The sequence below is a fragment of the Motacilla alba genome, chromosome 21 (genome assembly GCF_015832195.1).
Source record: "Motacilla alba alba isolate MOTALB_02 chromosome 21, Motacilla_alba_V1.0_pri, whole genome shotgun sequence".
NCBI classification, from domain to species: Eukaryota; Metazoa; Chordata; class Aves; order Passeriformes; family Motacillidae; genus Motacilla; species Motacilla alba.
Window position 1 is genome coordinate 3,494,652 of NC_052036.1, and position 12,842 is coordinate 3,507,493.

Below are 12,842 nucleotides of genomic sequence, written 5' to 3' on the forward strand. Positions count from 1 at the left end.
GCAGCACCAGGATCCTCCGGGTACCTTGAGCTCTCTCCACCCCAGCAGGAAGGAGAAGGGGAGATGGTGGATGCAGGGTGGTGTGAACATGACAAAGAGGCTCAGGGATGGGGAGGAAAAGCTCGAAATAGTGATGTAGGACAGCTCAGGGCTCCCTGTGCCCCAGCAGTGCCCTGAGCAGCCTCATCCCGCCTCCTGGGCAGCTCTGTTGGACACTCCAGACCCTTCAGATGCTCCAGGACAGGCAAATATTGTGACAGCCTCAGTGCCTCTGGATATCTGGGTGCTGCAGATGGGAAAGAGCCACACAGGAGATACTTTATCTTCAGTGTTTCTCTTTTCTTTTGTGTTTTAAGGAGTCCCTGGCACAGAAAACGGCGAATGAGCCAGAACTAATGTAACCCAGGGAATCCTGCTGTGTCCTGCTGCTGGAAAATCCCCTTCCAGCCCCTCTGGGATAGCTGGGATTCCTTCAAGCTTGGTTATGAAGGGCTGAGCAAAGCTACCTGCTGTCCTGACTCACTGGGAGGCTGCACAAAGGGATGCACAAACATCCCCTCCCCAGGAACGCAGCCCAAGGATGCTCCAGCTGAGCAGATGCTGCTTCTCCCGGTCGCCTCCAGGAACTCAAAGGCCAGTTTCAGGCCAGATCCTGGAGCTGTGAATACACTTCCTGAGCTGCCAGAGCCGGGTCCAACTGGAGCAGCTCCAGCGTCCCTGCGAGCGCCGACACCGCGCTCCGCTGCCTCGGCCGCCCGGCACACGGGAGCCTGGCAGGACAGCTCCCAGCTCCTGGAAAAGCTCGCTGCAATGGCAACTCCCAGGAGTTTAGAGAGAGGAGATCTGGGACAAAACCTTGCCCAAGGAATGTTCTGCTGATGGTCCTTTCCCTGTGTGGATATCACAACTCCTGGGGTGAAATCTCTCCGATCCCCTCTCTGCTTCCATCAGGAACAGTTTTAGCACTGGGTGGTTCTGATGTTTGTAATGAAGCAGAACAGAAAGTTATTTCACTTCAATCCCTTGATTTGTGATGTCAAACCATCCTTTAAGGAGCTGAAGGGACTGCTGGGGCTGAAGAGCTCCCAGCCTTTGAAGTGGAAGCAGACAGGGCACCCATCCTTTCAAAGCCTTCCCTGAAAGCACAGCCAAGAGTCAGACTCTGTTTGCTCCTTTGTTACCAGGACACAGATCTCATCACCAGGGTAATTACCGGCAATTACAGGTTAGGAATTCCTAAAGAAAGGACTTAAAAGCTGTCTTGAGTCCAAGATGTTTCTTTGAAAGGACAACTATCATTTTTATTCTGCAAAGGCTTGTAACTCCCTAGCAAGGCCGGAAGGGCAGGTGGAGGGTGGAAGCAGCTTGGGCACGTTGTAGTTTGGCTGCTGCATAGGTAAGGAAATTTCCTTTTTATTGTATTTGCAGGGTGCCCGTGGCAGGGAGGAATGATGAATCTGACTCCATGCTCTCAGAAGGCTGATTTATTACTTTATCATACTATATTATATTAAAGAATACTATACTAAACTATACTAAAGGATACTTACAGAATGCTAAAGAGATAATAATGAAAACTCCTGACTCTTTCCAGAGTCCTGACACAGCTTGGCCCTGACTGGCCAAAGAATGAAAACAATTCACATGAAACCAATGAAACAATCACCTGTGGGCAAACAATCTCCAAACACATTCCAAAGCAGCAAAACACAGGAGAAGCAAATGAGATAAGAATTGTTTTCCTTTTTCTCTGAGGCCTCTCAGCTTCCCAGGAGAAAAATCCTGGGTGAAGGGATTTTTTTTTTCAGAGAATGTGAATGCCACACCTTTTTTGTGCTGTCACACATGTTCAGAGCCCTCCTTCTGCAGGGCCTCCTGCCTGGGCTCCCACCTCTGGCCAGCTGGGTACCCAAGGGATGCTGTGATCAGGGGGACAAGCACTCGGGGGACATTCCAGCCCTGTGCTCATCTGTTCAAGCCCAGCTCAAGCTCTTCTGACGCGGGCCTGAGCACGGTCCAGCTCATGGAGCGAAAGCAACAAGGTGACCCTGCAGCAAGTCCTGCTGACCCCAGCAGTCCCTGCCCTCACAGGTGGTCCTGCCCCACCCCATCCCCTGCACCACGGCCACATTTACTGTTATTTCAGCCAATGACCCTCACTTGGGCCCAGCTCCTGCCATCAGCTCTGTCCGACAAGAGGCACTGAGGGGCTTCTAGCAGGAGATGTCTAAAGATACAGGAACAGTGCACATGATGAGAATAACTCATTCCATTCACGTGGCTGGATCAGAGAAAACAGATGTCAAACATTGCCTGAAGATGGGAAACAGCCCAACACAAGGACAAAGCTTCTCCACAATGAGAAGAATGGATAGACCTTCTCTTTGGGAAGGGAAATGGGTTTTTCATAATCGTAGTGTAGTATAGTAGAATAAAGTGATTGATCAGCGTTCTGCAATCATGGAGTCAGTGCTCATTATTCCCCATTCAGGGGCTTTCTGCTACTACAGATGATAATAAGAGGTTGTTTTAGAATAATTCCCTTTTTCCTCAGCGTTAAGAAAAAAAAATACAACTTCATAGTCTCTGACTTCAGTAAAATTCTCCTAAGAAAAATCCATAATGTTTTGGAAGTGTCTGTGGAGGTTTCTGCCCTTCCATGCCTCACAAGGAGCAGCCCAAGGCGGAGGGAGGAGCACCCACCTGCGCTCGTAGCCCGCGCACCAGCGGCGGCCGCCGCAGTCCTGCTTCCACACCCTGGCAGCGCGGCTCAGCGCCTGCACGCACGGCTGCCGCAGCCCCACGACCCCCAGCTCCTGCTCGGCACACACGTTCGGCCTGGAACACAGAAATGCAGGGGTGTCAGGGATGCAGGGATGCAGGGGATCACAGCTCAAGGGGCTGCCGCAGCCCCAGGAACCCCAGTTCCTGCTCCCTGCACACACATTCGGCCTGGAACAGAGAGGTGCAGGGGTGTCAGGGATGGAGGAGATCCAGAGGGATGCAGGGGAACCAGAGGGATGCAGGGGGTCACAGCTGTGAAGGGCTGCCACAACCCCACGAGCACCAGCTCCTGCTCTGCACACAGACGTTCGGCCTGGAACACAGAAATGCAGGGATGGAAGGGATGCAGAGCATCCAGAGGGATGCAGGGAGTGTCTCAGGTTTAGCTGGGTGTGTATTCTAGTTCCCTCTGTTAGAGATGGGGCAGTTATCCTCTGTTAATTGGGCACTTTTCTTTCTCTCTTCCACAACCAATCCTCCTCAAACTCAGGGTTTACACCTTGAGTATAGATACATTGTTTTTATTTATTATATATCATATATATAATAATATATGTATATATTATTTTATAAATAATCTAGCAAATAATATCCACTTTTTATCCCGCTTTCCCAGTGGATTGTGCCAAAAACCCTCGGCTCCCCCTCTCCAAGGGGAACCCCTTCCCTGAGACCCAGTCCCAGTTACCCTGGGGATTCTCTCACTCCTTTTATCTTTTGCTTCGTCTCTTTACTGACCGTTTCTAATATATGCCATATTATAAACAGAAATGTATATTTTGCCTCATCTATTAAGATATCCTGGGAGATCTGTTCCTGGCCAGTGAGTGTCCCTGCATGGCTGATCAAATTCCATCATCCCATGGGGGATGCTGAGCCCAGGGGAGGAGCCAAGCATTCCTACCTGGATACAATCTGAGCCTGGGAACAGCACAGCAGCCTTTGCCCCCTGCATTCCCAGAGGAGCAGCTTTCTGCTCCCCTGCATTCCCAGAGGAGCAGCTTTCTGCTCCCCTGCATTCCCAGAGGAACTCCAGGCCCATCTCCAGCAGCCCTGGAGCTCCAGAGGAAAACTCCCCCCTTGTGCAGGATCCCTGCTCCAGCAGAGCCACAGCTGGCCCTGCAGGAGGGCTGAGCCACCATGGAATGGCACTGCTGCCACCACCCTGACCCACAGCGTGCCAGGGCCTGCTCTGACTCTTTCAGGGGATTTTTTTGTTTGTTTGTTTGTACTACTGCATTTATATTTTAATTTTCCTAGTAAAGAACTGTTATTCCTATTCCCAAATCTTTGCCTGAGAGCCCCTTAATTTCAAAATTATAATAATGTGGAGGGAGGGGGGTTTACATTTTTCCATTTCAGGGGAGACTCCTGCCTTCCTTAGCAGACACCTGTCTTTTCAAACCAAGACAGGGGTCACAGCTGTGAGGGGTGCAGCGCTCCCACTGCCTGGATTTCCTGCTGGCAGGGCAGGAAGGGCTTGGGCAACCTCCTGCATCCACCCCCTCAATGAGTTAATCACTGCAGGGGAAAGAAACGGTGCCAGGCCCACCAGCCACAGGGATGGCTTCTTGTTCATTCAGAGCTAAGGGCTGTGAGGCTAATTCCAATAAATCAAAGAAATGTATTTGTTTCTCCTCTAATCCTAACTCCTTCTCCAAGCACAAGTCAGTGGGTTTAACTAAGGATGAAGAGTGAGACATTTGTGCCTGACTCCATGAGCCACTTGGTATTTGGGGCTGCTTCTGCTGCTTCCAACAGGAGCCAGAGTTTTCTTAGAGGTACTTTCTACTTAAAAAAAAAAAAGTGAAAATAACTCATTTGGACATGGTGAAGCTTAGAGGTCACAGCTGGCATCCGACTTCTCCAGGCTGCTCAATTCCAACCCCGGCGTGCTGGCACAGGGCTCTGCTCCAGTGCCCCGTCCAAGAAGTCCTTGAAAGTAACTGTCAGGGCAGGAGCACAAAACCCTGATGTGGGGAGAAAAAGCTGCTTCTTCCAAAACCTTTATCTTCTAAAGGACACGCTTTTTTGTAAAGAATTAAACCCTCGGGGAGGGCGGCTTGGAGTCTGCACCCCACACCACACCGGCTCCACGGACAAAGGGAATTACAGTGATCCCCTGGCTCTGAGAGACCATCTTCTGGCAGGAGGCCAAATTTGCAAGGAAGTTTTCCAGAGCAGCCAAATGATTAACACCAAACTGTAACTGTAAAATGCAATTAAAAAGAGCAGCCTATGTGCTGCTGGAGTAACAGCAGCGGCCGGGGAGGAACGTGGAGTAAGAAAGATTGGTGAAGTGAAATAAAAGCAGCAGGTCTTGGAAGAAAGGGCAAAGAGTTCACACAGGAATCATCTCTTGCACTCAGACAACAGTTTCAGCTAAACCAAGGAGTTCCCTCCTGCAAGAAAACACTATCCACATTTTCAATTTTCTATTCCCTTTTCTGCACATCTAGAAGTAAATAAAGAAACCCACAACAGCTTGCTCCCCACTGCCCCTTCACTCTCTGATTTGAAAACACTGCATTTGGCTCCTGCTTTTCCACTCCCTGCCCGACAAAACCCCTCCGGAGCTCCTTCTTCCTACTCACATGTGGGGCTGCAGTTTGCTGCCAGCAGCCAGCGGAGACATTCGCAGCGCCACGATGAGTGACAGTGCCACGGCAGGAAACTCCATCGCAGCCGCTCCTCTCCCTCCAGGTGCTTCCAGCGGTTATCCCGGGAATCCCGCAGCCTCCTCCAGCCCAGCTCCACGGTTCCTCCTCCCCACAGGCTCCCGACGTGCCGGTGTCTGTCCTTGCAGAGGACAAAGCTATGGGAGCACAGGGGACTCCTCGCAGGGGGAGAGCGGATTTATCCTTCCTGGACGCTTCCTCCCTCTCGGGTTCCGCTCAGCCACTTTCTTCACTCCATTGGAAATTACAGTGCAGGTTGCAGCTGGATTTTCCCCCAGACCAAACCCGGCTTCTCATGCTCGTTTGCTCGCAGTGAAATGCACTGAAGTGACTTTTCCTCCTGGGATTTGCTTCCTGACAAAGCTCGAGGACTTGGGGGCTCACAGGACCTGGGCTGTGCCCAGCAGAGCAGCCCCGTGTGTGCCGAGCTGCTCCGGAGCTGCCATCCCCTTCCCGAGGCACTTTGAAATCCAGCCCTTGGCAAGGAGAAGGAGAAGGAGGAAGGAGGGGTGCTCTTCTGGCAGGAGAATCTTACTTCGGAGGGGCTCTTCCCGAAGCAGGCAGGGTGATCCTTCCCTCCATCCACAGAGGTGCAGGCATCCTCCTGCCGCAGCTCCGCACCTTCCTCCGGAGCCGGGAGAGCTCCTCTCTCCTCCCGCACACACACGCTCCAGAGCAGCTTCCCTGCGGGCCAGGGGAGTAACAAAACTTCCCCCTGCCTTTGCCAGGTCCAGCTCCTTTCCCTCACATGCCTCTTTCCTCGCTGTCAGTCAGAAATCCCTCCCACGAGCTGTGCCCGGCCCCGAGCAGAGGAGGGGGAGGCCCTGCTCGCAGGGATGGAGCAGCGGTGCTCCGGGGCTGCTGCTCCACACGCTGCTCTCCTGCAGTACCCAAGGCTGCGTGCGGACACACCAGCCCAAAGCCCTTTCCCAGAAGCTCGGAAAGCATCCCACAGAGATTCGATCTTCCCCATGCTCTCCAACAGATAACAAAATTGATTGCTTCCCAAGGAAATTCTGCACACAGCAGCCGGCACAGCGGGATGGGGAGGAGGAGAGCAGGGATGCTGCACTAAACATCTCAAGCACCTGCCAGAAAACTCTCCCCAAGGGCCAGGAACAACCAGAGCAGCAGCCTGGCACCTCTGAGCTGCCCCAGGGCCCTCCAGAGCTCACTTGGCCAGGGGCAGGTGCTGATTCCCATCAGAGAAGCAGGATAAGGAGGAGGAAGGCTGGGATAGTTTCATGGACATGTTTTGTGGCTGAAGAACAACCATTAATCAAGACTGAAGTCCCCAAGGGCCATGCCCAAAAGCTGCTGGCTCTTGGAAAAAAACTGATGCAGCTGCTCCTTACACCAGAACCCTCCCAAGGTCACAGCAGTGCCATAAATCCTCAAGTAAGAGAAAAGAGCAGGTGAGGGGGGTTAATGCTGCCACTTAGCAGTAAAATATCAGCCAAGCCTAACGGATGGGCAGAAAACATCATTCATTCTTCCTTGATAAGAAAGGCAGCTACATAAAGATGTTTTATAACAACAGAGAGAGCTCCGGGATGCAATAAATCCAGGCCTCTCTTTTTCTATCCGGGATTAAAAAGTTAGAACTCTCTTACAGCAGGAAACAGGCTGCTCCCAGTTAGACTTGCAGGGATTCCTCCCAGGGGGCAGGGACTGGGCAGAGCCGGGAGTCGGGCTCCCTCTCCAGGACACGGCTCGAGGCCAAGGATGAGGATTGATCGGCCCGGCCACAGCTCCCACGCTGCCCCAGGTGACAATCCTGGCTGTCACGCAGGTGGGACACAACTCGCTGCAGGGTCCTGGCTGGCCACTCTCCCAGCCAGGCTGCCTGCAGGGAGAAGGGGAAGGTCCAGAGGGAAAAGCTGTGCTGTGAGGAGTGACCCAGCTCAAACCCAGCTCTGCAGTCCTTTTGAAATCCCTTTAAGGCCGGTAGTGAGGTTTCCCACCTAAAAAGGCCCACGTGAGCATGGGCTGTGGAGAGCAGGGGATTCATGGGACACATGTGAAAGGCAGATATCTGAAACCCTACCCTGTCTGTGAAGTCAATTTAGTATGTTTTCAATTTTATACCATTTCCCAGCACAGCCGCCCGCCGGGGATGTCATCCTCTGGCTCCATGTAAAACAACCCTGAAAGTGGGCCAAGATTTGATACAGTTCCATAAATACTGATGATAATATCTGCAGTCATGCCAGAGACCACAGAAACTGAAACATTAACATGCCACTCATTCCCCAGCATTATTTAATCTTTGCTATCAATGTGCTGGATGTGATATGGGCGCCAGGGCTCTCCGTGCACAATCCTGCCCCTATCCCACCCTCCTCTGGTACCTTCCTGAGCTCTGTCCTGGTGATATTTAAGGATCTTGCACATCTGACCCAGATCTGCTTCACAGCAGCTCTGCCTGGCCTCTGTAGACCCACACATCGTGTTCCTTTCTGGGTACATGAGAGTCTTGCCCAGACCACCTGGGCAGAGCAGAGCATCACTTTGGCTGAGCACAGGGCCTCCCACTGTACATTGTGTGACGTGTGTGGGTTCTTGTCCTAGCCCTGAAAATCCACAGCGGGGCTGAGACAGACCTCATGCACCTCTGGGTGTGCAACCATGGTGGCACCTGGGACCTCATAAAGCCCCAGGTGTGTGACAGCAATGACACCTGGTACCTGATACAGCACTGGGCAGGGGATGTGACAGCACCCACCAGCTGGTGCATCCCCAGCGTGTGACAGTGATGGCATCTGGTACCTAACGCAGCTGTGAGCAGCAATAGTGACAGCACCCACCGGCTGGAATAGCCCTGCTGTGCGACGGTGACAGCACCTGACACCTTGTACAACATGGTGTGCAGCCATGGTGGCCCCTGGGACCTCATACAGCCCCAGGTATGTGACAGCAATGACACCTGGCACCTGATAGAGCGCTGGGCAGGGGATGGTGAAGCATCCATCACATGGTACAGCCCCAGGTTTGTTATGGTGACAATACCCTGTACCTGGTGCAGCCGCAGTGTGTGACAGTGATGGCAGCTGGTACCTAACCCAGCTGTGAGCAGCAACAGTGACAGCACCCACCAGCTGGAATAGCCCAGCTGTGTGATGGTGACAGGACCTGACACCTTGTACAACCCAGGCATGCGATGGTCACAGCACCTGCCACAGCTCTGGCCGCGTGACAGTGACGGTACCAGCTCTGAGCAAGCGATAATGCCAGCACCCTCCGCTTTGTACCGCCCCAGGTGTGCGATGGCGGCGGTCCCCGATGCCGGAGCCGTTTGACGATGCCAGGGCCTCATCCCGCGTCTCGTATCTCGCCGGGCGCCGTTCGAGCACCCCGGGCGGGGCTGCAGTGCCTCCTCCCGGCCCGGCGCGGAGCGAGAGGCGGCCCCGGCTCCGCCCGCCCCGCTCCGCTCCGCCCCGGAAGGCTCCGAGCGCCCGCCCGGCGCCGCCGCGATGCTGCAGCTGCGGGACGCGGACGAGTCCGGCCCGGCCGGCGGCCCCGGCAGCCCGGGCAGCCCCGGGGCCGCCACGCTGGTGCCGGGGGGAGCCGGGCCGCCCTTCGAGCCGGCCGTGCCGCCGGCCCGGCAGACGCTGCGGCCGCTCAGTGTCCGCACGGCGGGGCGCGCCGGCCGCCTGCGGCAGTACTTCGTGTTCCGGGTGCGCGCCGGGGGCGGCCGCGGGCGGCGCGGTGTCCCCCCGCACGGCCTGACCTCTGCCTTGTCCCCCCGCAGCCCGGCACCATCGAGCAGGCGGTGAGCGAGATCCGGGTGGTCGTGCTGCCCGCCGAGGATGGGGAGGTGCAGAGCGTGTGGCTGCTCACCGAGTGAGTCCCGCGGCGGGGTGGGAGGGGATGGGACGGGAGATGGGAGCCAGGGCAGCCTCAGCCCCGAGGGGCTGGTCCGGAGCCGCACAGCGCTGTTCTGTATTAAACCTGGGGGATATTAACGCGCGCACAAGGCCCGGAGTGGCCCAGGCTGGCTGCAGCCATCATTATTTCATTATTTCTTTATAACCCAGCCCTCCAGCTCCAGATCAACGCTCCCGAGTTAACCCCTTACACAATCCAGTCCCACAGAGAATCCACTCCTGCAGTAAAGCACGGGCACAGCTTTAATAAACTGCCCCAAAGCCCCGTGAGTGCAGCAGCACACAGAGCCTCAGCCCGGCAGCTACAAAGCAAAGTGACAGAAAATACAGCGTCACCAAGATTTCAGATTTGTTCTCCTCAGCAGTTCTCCTTTCTGCCAAACTCTTGAGTGTTCCTAGCCAGGAGTCAAAACCTCTTAAAGCTCAGCGGTGTTCTCTCCCCAGAATCGATCACTGGAACAACGAGAAGGAGCGCCTTGTCCTCATCACGGACTGGTCCCTCCTGGTCTGCAAGTACAACTTCATCAGCCTGCAGTGCCAGCATGTGACCAGGATTGCCCTCAGCGCCGTGGACACCATCTCCGTGGGGGAGTTTGTGTTCCCACCCAAGTCTCTCAACAAGTAAGCAGCCACAGGCACAGGTTGTTGGGAACAGCTCGAGCTGTGAGCCTGACCACGGGAACGGTCTGAGAATTCTTCCTTTTGTTTGCTTAACTTTGCAAACAATTCCTGAAGCTTTACTAGAAGTCCTCAGGGTAGCTGCTGGTTTGCTGGGCTGGTGAGTAGTCGCACTAACAGCAAGTTGCTCAAGGACTTTCAAGATAAGATGAGTAGATTTGGGAGCAGAAACTCATCACCATTACATAATGCAGTAAGTAGCAGTAACACCACCTCAGCATGAGTAGAAAGCTGTGAGTGGCAGGTCCCCTGTACACAGGGGGTGTCACAGGCTGTGAAGGATGGCCAGGGCGTCCCAGGTGCTTCACCCTCTTGCTCTCAGCTCATAAGAATGTCCCTTTGCACATTCCAGGGCCTGAATTACTGCATTTCTTGCCTACAGTAAATTTTACTATCACTTGTATTTCAAGACAGCTTCCGGTTCCAAGCAGGTCTTTTTCAGACAGAACATTTTTAGCTAACCTTGCTCAAAGCCAAGTTTCCCCCTGTTCATTCTGCTCCATCAGGAGGGAAGGTGTTGGTATCCGCATCCAGTGGGACAAGCAAAGCCGAGCCTCCTTCATCAACAGGTGGAACCCCTGGTCCACCAACATCCCCTACGTGACCTTCACCGAGCACCCCATGGCAGATGCTGACGAGAAGATCTCGTCCCTGTGCCGGGTAAGGAGCTGCTCCAGGCAGCTCACTGAGCTCCTAGGGTAGACACAACTTGGATTATTTTTAAGCAATACATCAATTAATCAAACAAAATCAGTTACATCAGAGGTGGAACTGGGAGCTCCATCTCCCCAGTCTCAAAATTTTGACTTGCAAGGTGGCCCCACTGCCCACTTTTGCCAGCCACCCATAACTGGATGAAACGAGAGGAAGCCAAAACTTCCAAAGGTGCAGAGCCCTGTAAAGCCCAAAAACAAATGGATCTTGGGCTGCTTCTGCTCTTACCTAACAGGCTGATGGACTTTTCATCTGCCAGCTAATTAACAGACAGTTTAATTGCTCACTGAAAACCTTCACCGAGGTGGTTCTCTGTTCTTTTTGTACCAGGTGCTTCCCTCTGAAGGTTTGCCTACAATTAGAACACTATTAAGCATAACATATCAGTGAGCAGGGCAGAGCCACAGTCAGAAATAAACTGGGTAAAGATTTATCAGTGACCAGGTGTTTTAAGTCACACATCAGCAGTGTCCTGTGTGAAATTACCTGAATCACTGAGGTTAAATATCAGACTGTGACTATCACAGCTCCACAGCTTTAATGCTAATCCTTCACCATTCCCTATCAGCAGCCGCTTAACAGTTTGTAAAACAATGCCAAAGCAAGGTGATTTTCCTTCCAGCTGGAAAACTTTCAAACACAGCTGATCCAGGCTGTGAAGAAAGCCCACAAGGAGGGCCCGGTGCCAGGAAGCGCTAACGGGGTGTTGGTGCTGGAGCGGCCCATCCTCATCGAGACCTACCTGGGGCTGATGTCCTTCATCAACAACGAGGCCAAGCTGGGCTACTCCATGACAAGAGGCAAAATTGGATTTTAAACCCCCCTGTGTGTCACCTCTTCAAGGGCCAAGTGAGTTGCTGCTGGTGGTGCCCTGGGGAGAGGGTGCTGAGGGCACAGCACGTGATAAATAAAGCAAAGTTGCCAAGGGAAAGGGAAAGAGAAGGAAAAGGGAAAGAGAGAGAAGGGAAAGGGAAAGAGAAGGGAAAGGGAAGTGGGATGTTGTAGGACAGTTCCCAGGTTGTTTGGGGAATGCACAGGCTGGATTTGAAGCAGACACGGGGTGGTGCCAGCCTTGTATTCTGTACTGATTTACAGCCCTCACTGGTCCTTATGCAGGGTGAGTGAGCCGTGGTGTTCCGTGTCCCACTGCCTGCTCTTCCCAGTCCATCAAGTGCCATTGGAAGCTGCTGAAACCCCCAGAGCACAGCAGAACCTTGGTGCCACGGCCCTGCTGTATCCCTGTGTACGGTGTCAAATCCTGTCGTGTGCTTGGGACTGCTTTGTGTTGTTCAAGAGGAACTGCTGTTCCAATCACCACAGTATCAGAGCTCTGATTAATGCCTGCTAGGAATTTTCAAAGCTGTCAGTCAGTCTTTAACAGTATTTGCTAGCTTTTGCTAAAGCTGCACTGTTCTACCTGCTCAGCAGCAGTTTGTGAACTCAATATGCATTTCTGAGCTTCTTGTAAAAATCCCTCTAAGAACCTACTGGAACTTCCTCTCTACTTCTGTTTCTTAGCTGCAGCCACAGAATAAAGACTGTTGTGAGACAACATTGCCAAAAGCCTCACAAACACGTTTGCCTTCAAAGCTGTTCTTTGTAGAACTGAAAAGGAATTCTATTTTGGTTAGATTGATACTCTTAGCCATTTTTCTTAAATCTACTCTAGTGTGGGCCAGGACTTTTTGATGGAGACAGAGAAAACTTTCAGCACTGTGTGTCAGCCTTGGTTCATACATTCCTGCACCGAACCTCTCATCCAGGGATGGAATTCAGAAGAGATTACAGCTGTGGTTGCTCAGGAGGTGACTCTAACAAGCTTTTTCCTTGTGCATGACCTTCTCTCCATGCCCTTTCATCAGAGCTGGATGAACACTGTGCCACAGGGGTGGGGTTTTTTGATCTTAATCTAGGTGAGCGTTTGTGAAACTCCTGCTGCAGTTGGTCCTGACTCCAGCTTTCCAAGCTTCTCCACGCATTTTCTAAGTTACCTGTTCAATTTTCATTAACCTTGCAGTAAAGTTAAAATTTCAACTCTTACTTGGTACTTGTTCTTCATTTTCTGGAGACTGAGGCTGTGAAATTAGGTAACAAAAGAAAA

At 52.9% G+C, this 12,842-nt stretch overlaps 2 protein-coding genes across 5 annotated transcripts in view; one reads left to right on the plus strand and one right to left on the minus strand.

Annotated features, from left to right (window-relative positions):
* Window positions 1-6,250, minus strand: part of MEGF6 (multiple EGF like domains 6) — a 91,774-nt gene extending 85,524 nt beyond the window's left edge. The window contains exons 1-2 of one of the 2 annotated variants that reach the window (XM_038159974.1): window positions 5,379-6,250; window positions 2,704-2,838 (exon numbers count right to left, since the gene is read on the minus strand). In XM_038159974.1, the coding sequence (XP_038015902.1) occupies window positions 2,704-2,838; window positions 5,379-5,464 (221 nt within the window). In that variant the 5' untranslated portion in view covers window positions 5,465-6,250. The remainder of the gene's footprint in view (window positions 1-2,703; window positions 2,839-5,378) is intronic. The other variant, XM_038159975.1, reaches the window with a different exon arrangement.
* Window positions 6,251-8,902: 2,652 nt separating this feature from the next.
* TPRG1L (tumor protein p63 regulated 1 like) lies at window positions 8,903-12,781 on the plus strand. 3 transcript variants are annotated; one of them, XM_038159879.1, is made up of 6 exons: window positions 8,903-9,139; window positions 9,214-9,305; window positions 9,794-9,970; window positions 10,534-10,687; window positions 11,364-11,590; window positions 11,858-12,781. In XM_038159879.1, the coding sequence occupies exons 1-5, from the start codon at window positions 8,936-8,938 to the stop codon at window positions 11,556-11,558; spliced, it is 822 nt and encodes a 273-aa protein (XP_038015807.1). In that variant the 5' UTR covers window positions 8,903-8,935; the 3' UTR covers window positions 11,559-11,590; window positions 11,858-12,781. The 3 variants fall into 3 exon arrangements, with proteins under 3 accessions (XP_038015807.1, XP_038015808.1, XP_038015806.1); XM_038159880.1 differs by having other exon boundaries at window positions 12,411-12,781; XM_038159878.1 differs by having other exon boundaries at window positions 11,364-12,781.
* The last annotated feature ends 61 nt before the right edge of the window (window positions 12,782-12,842 follow it).

What these genes read in the sequence shown, in the direction of transcription:
- TPRG1L (XM_038159878.1), top strand. Translation starts at nt 8,936, where the DNA reads ATGCTGCAGCTGCGGGACGCGGACGAGTCCGGCCCGGCCGGCGGCCCC. An exon ending in AGCGTGTGGCTGCTCACCGA is followed by an intron (nt 9,306 to 9,793) that starts GTGAGTCCCGCG and finishes TTCTCTCCCCAG; the next exon opens with AATCGATCACTGGAACAACG. An exon ending in AGATCTCGTCCCTGTGCCGG is followed by an intron (nt 10,688 to 11,363) that starts GTAAGGAGCTGC and finishes TTTTCCTTCCAG; the next exon opens with CTGGAAAACTTTCAAACACA.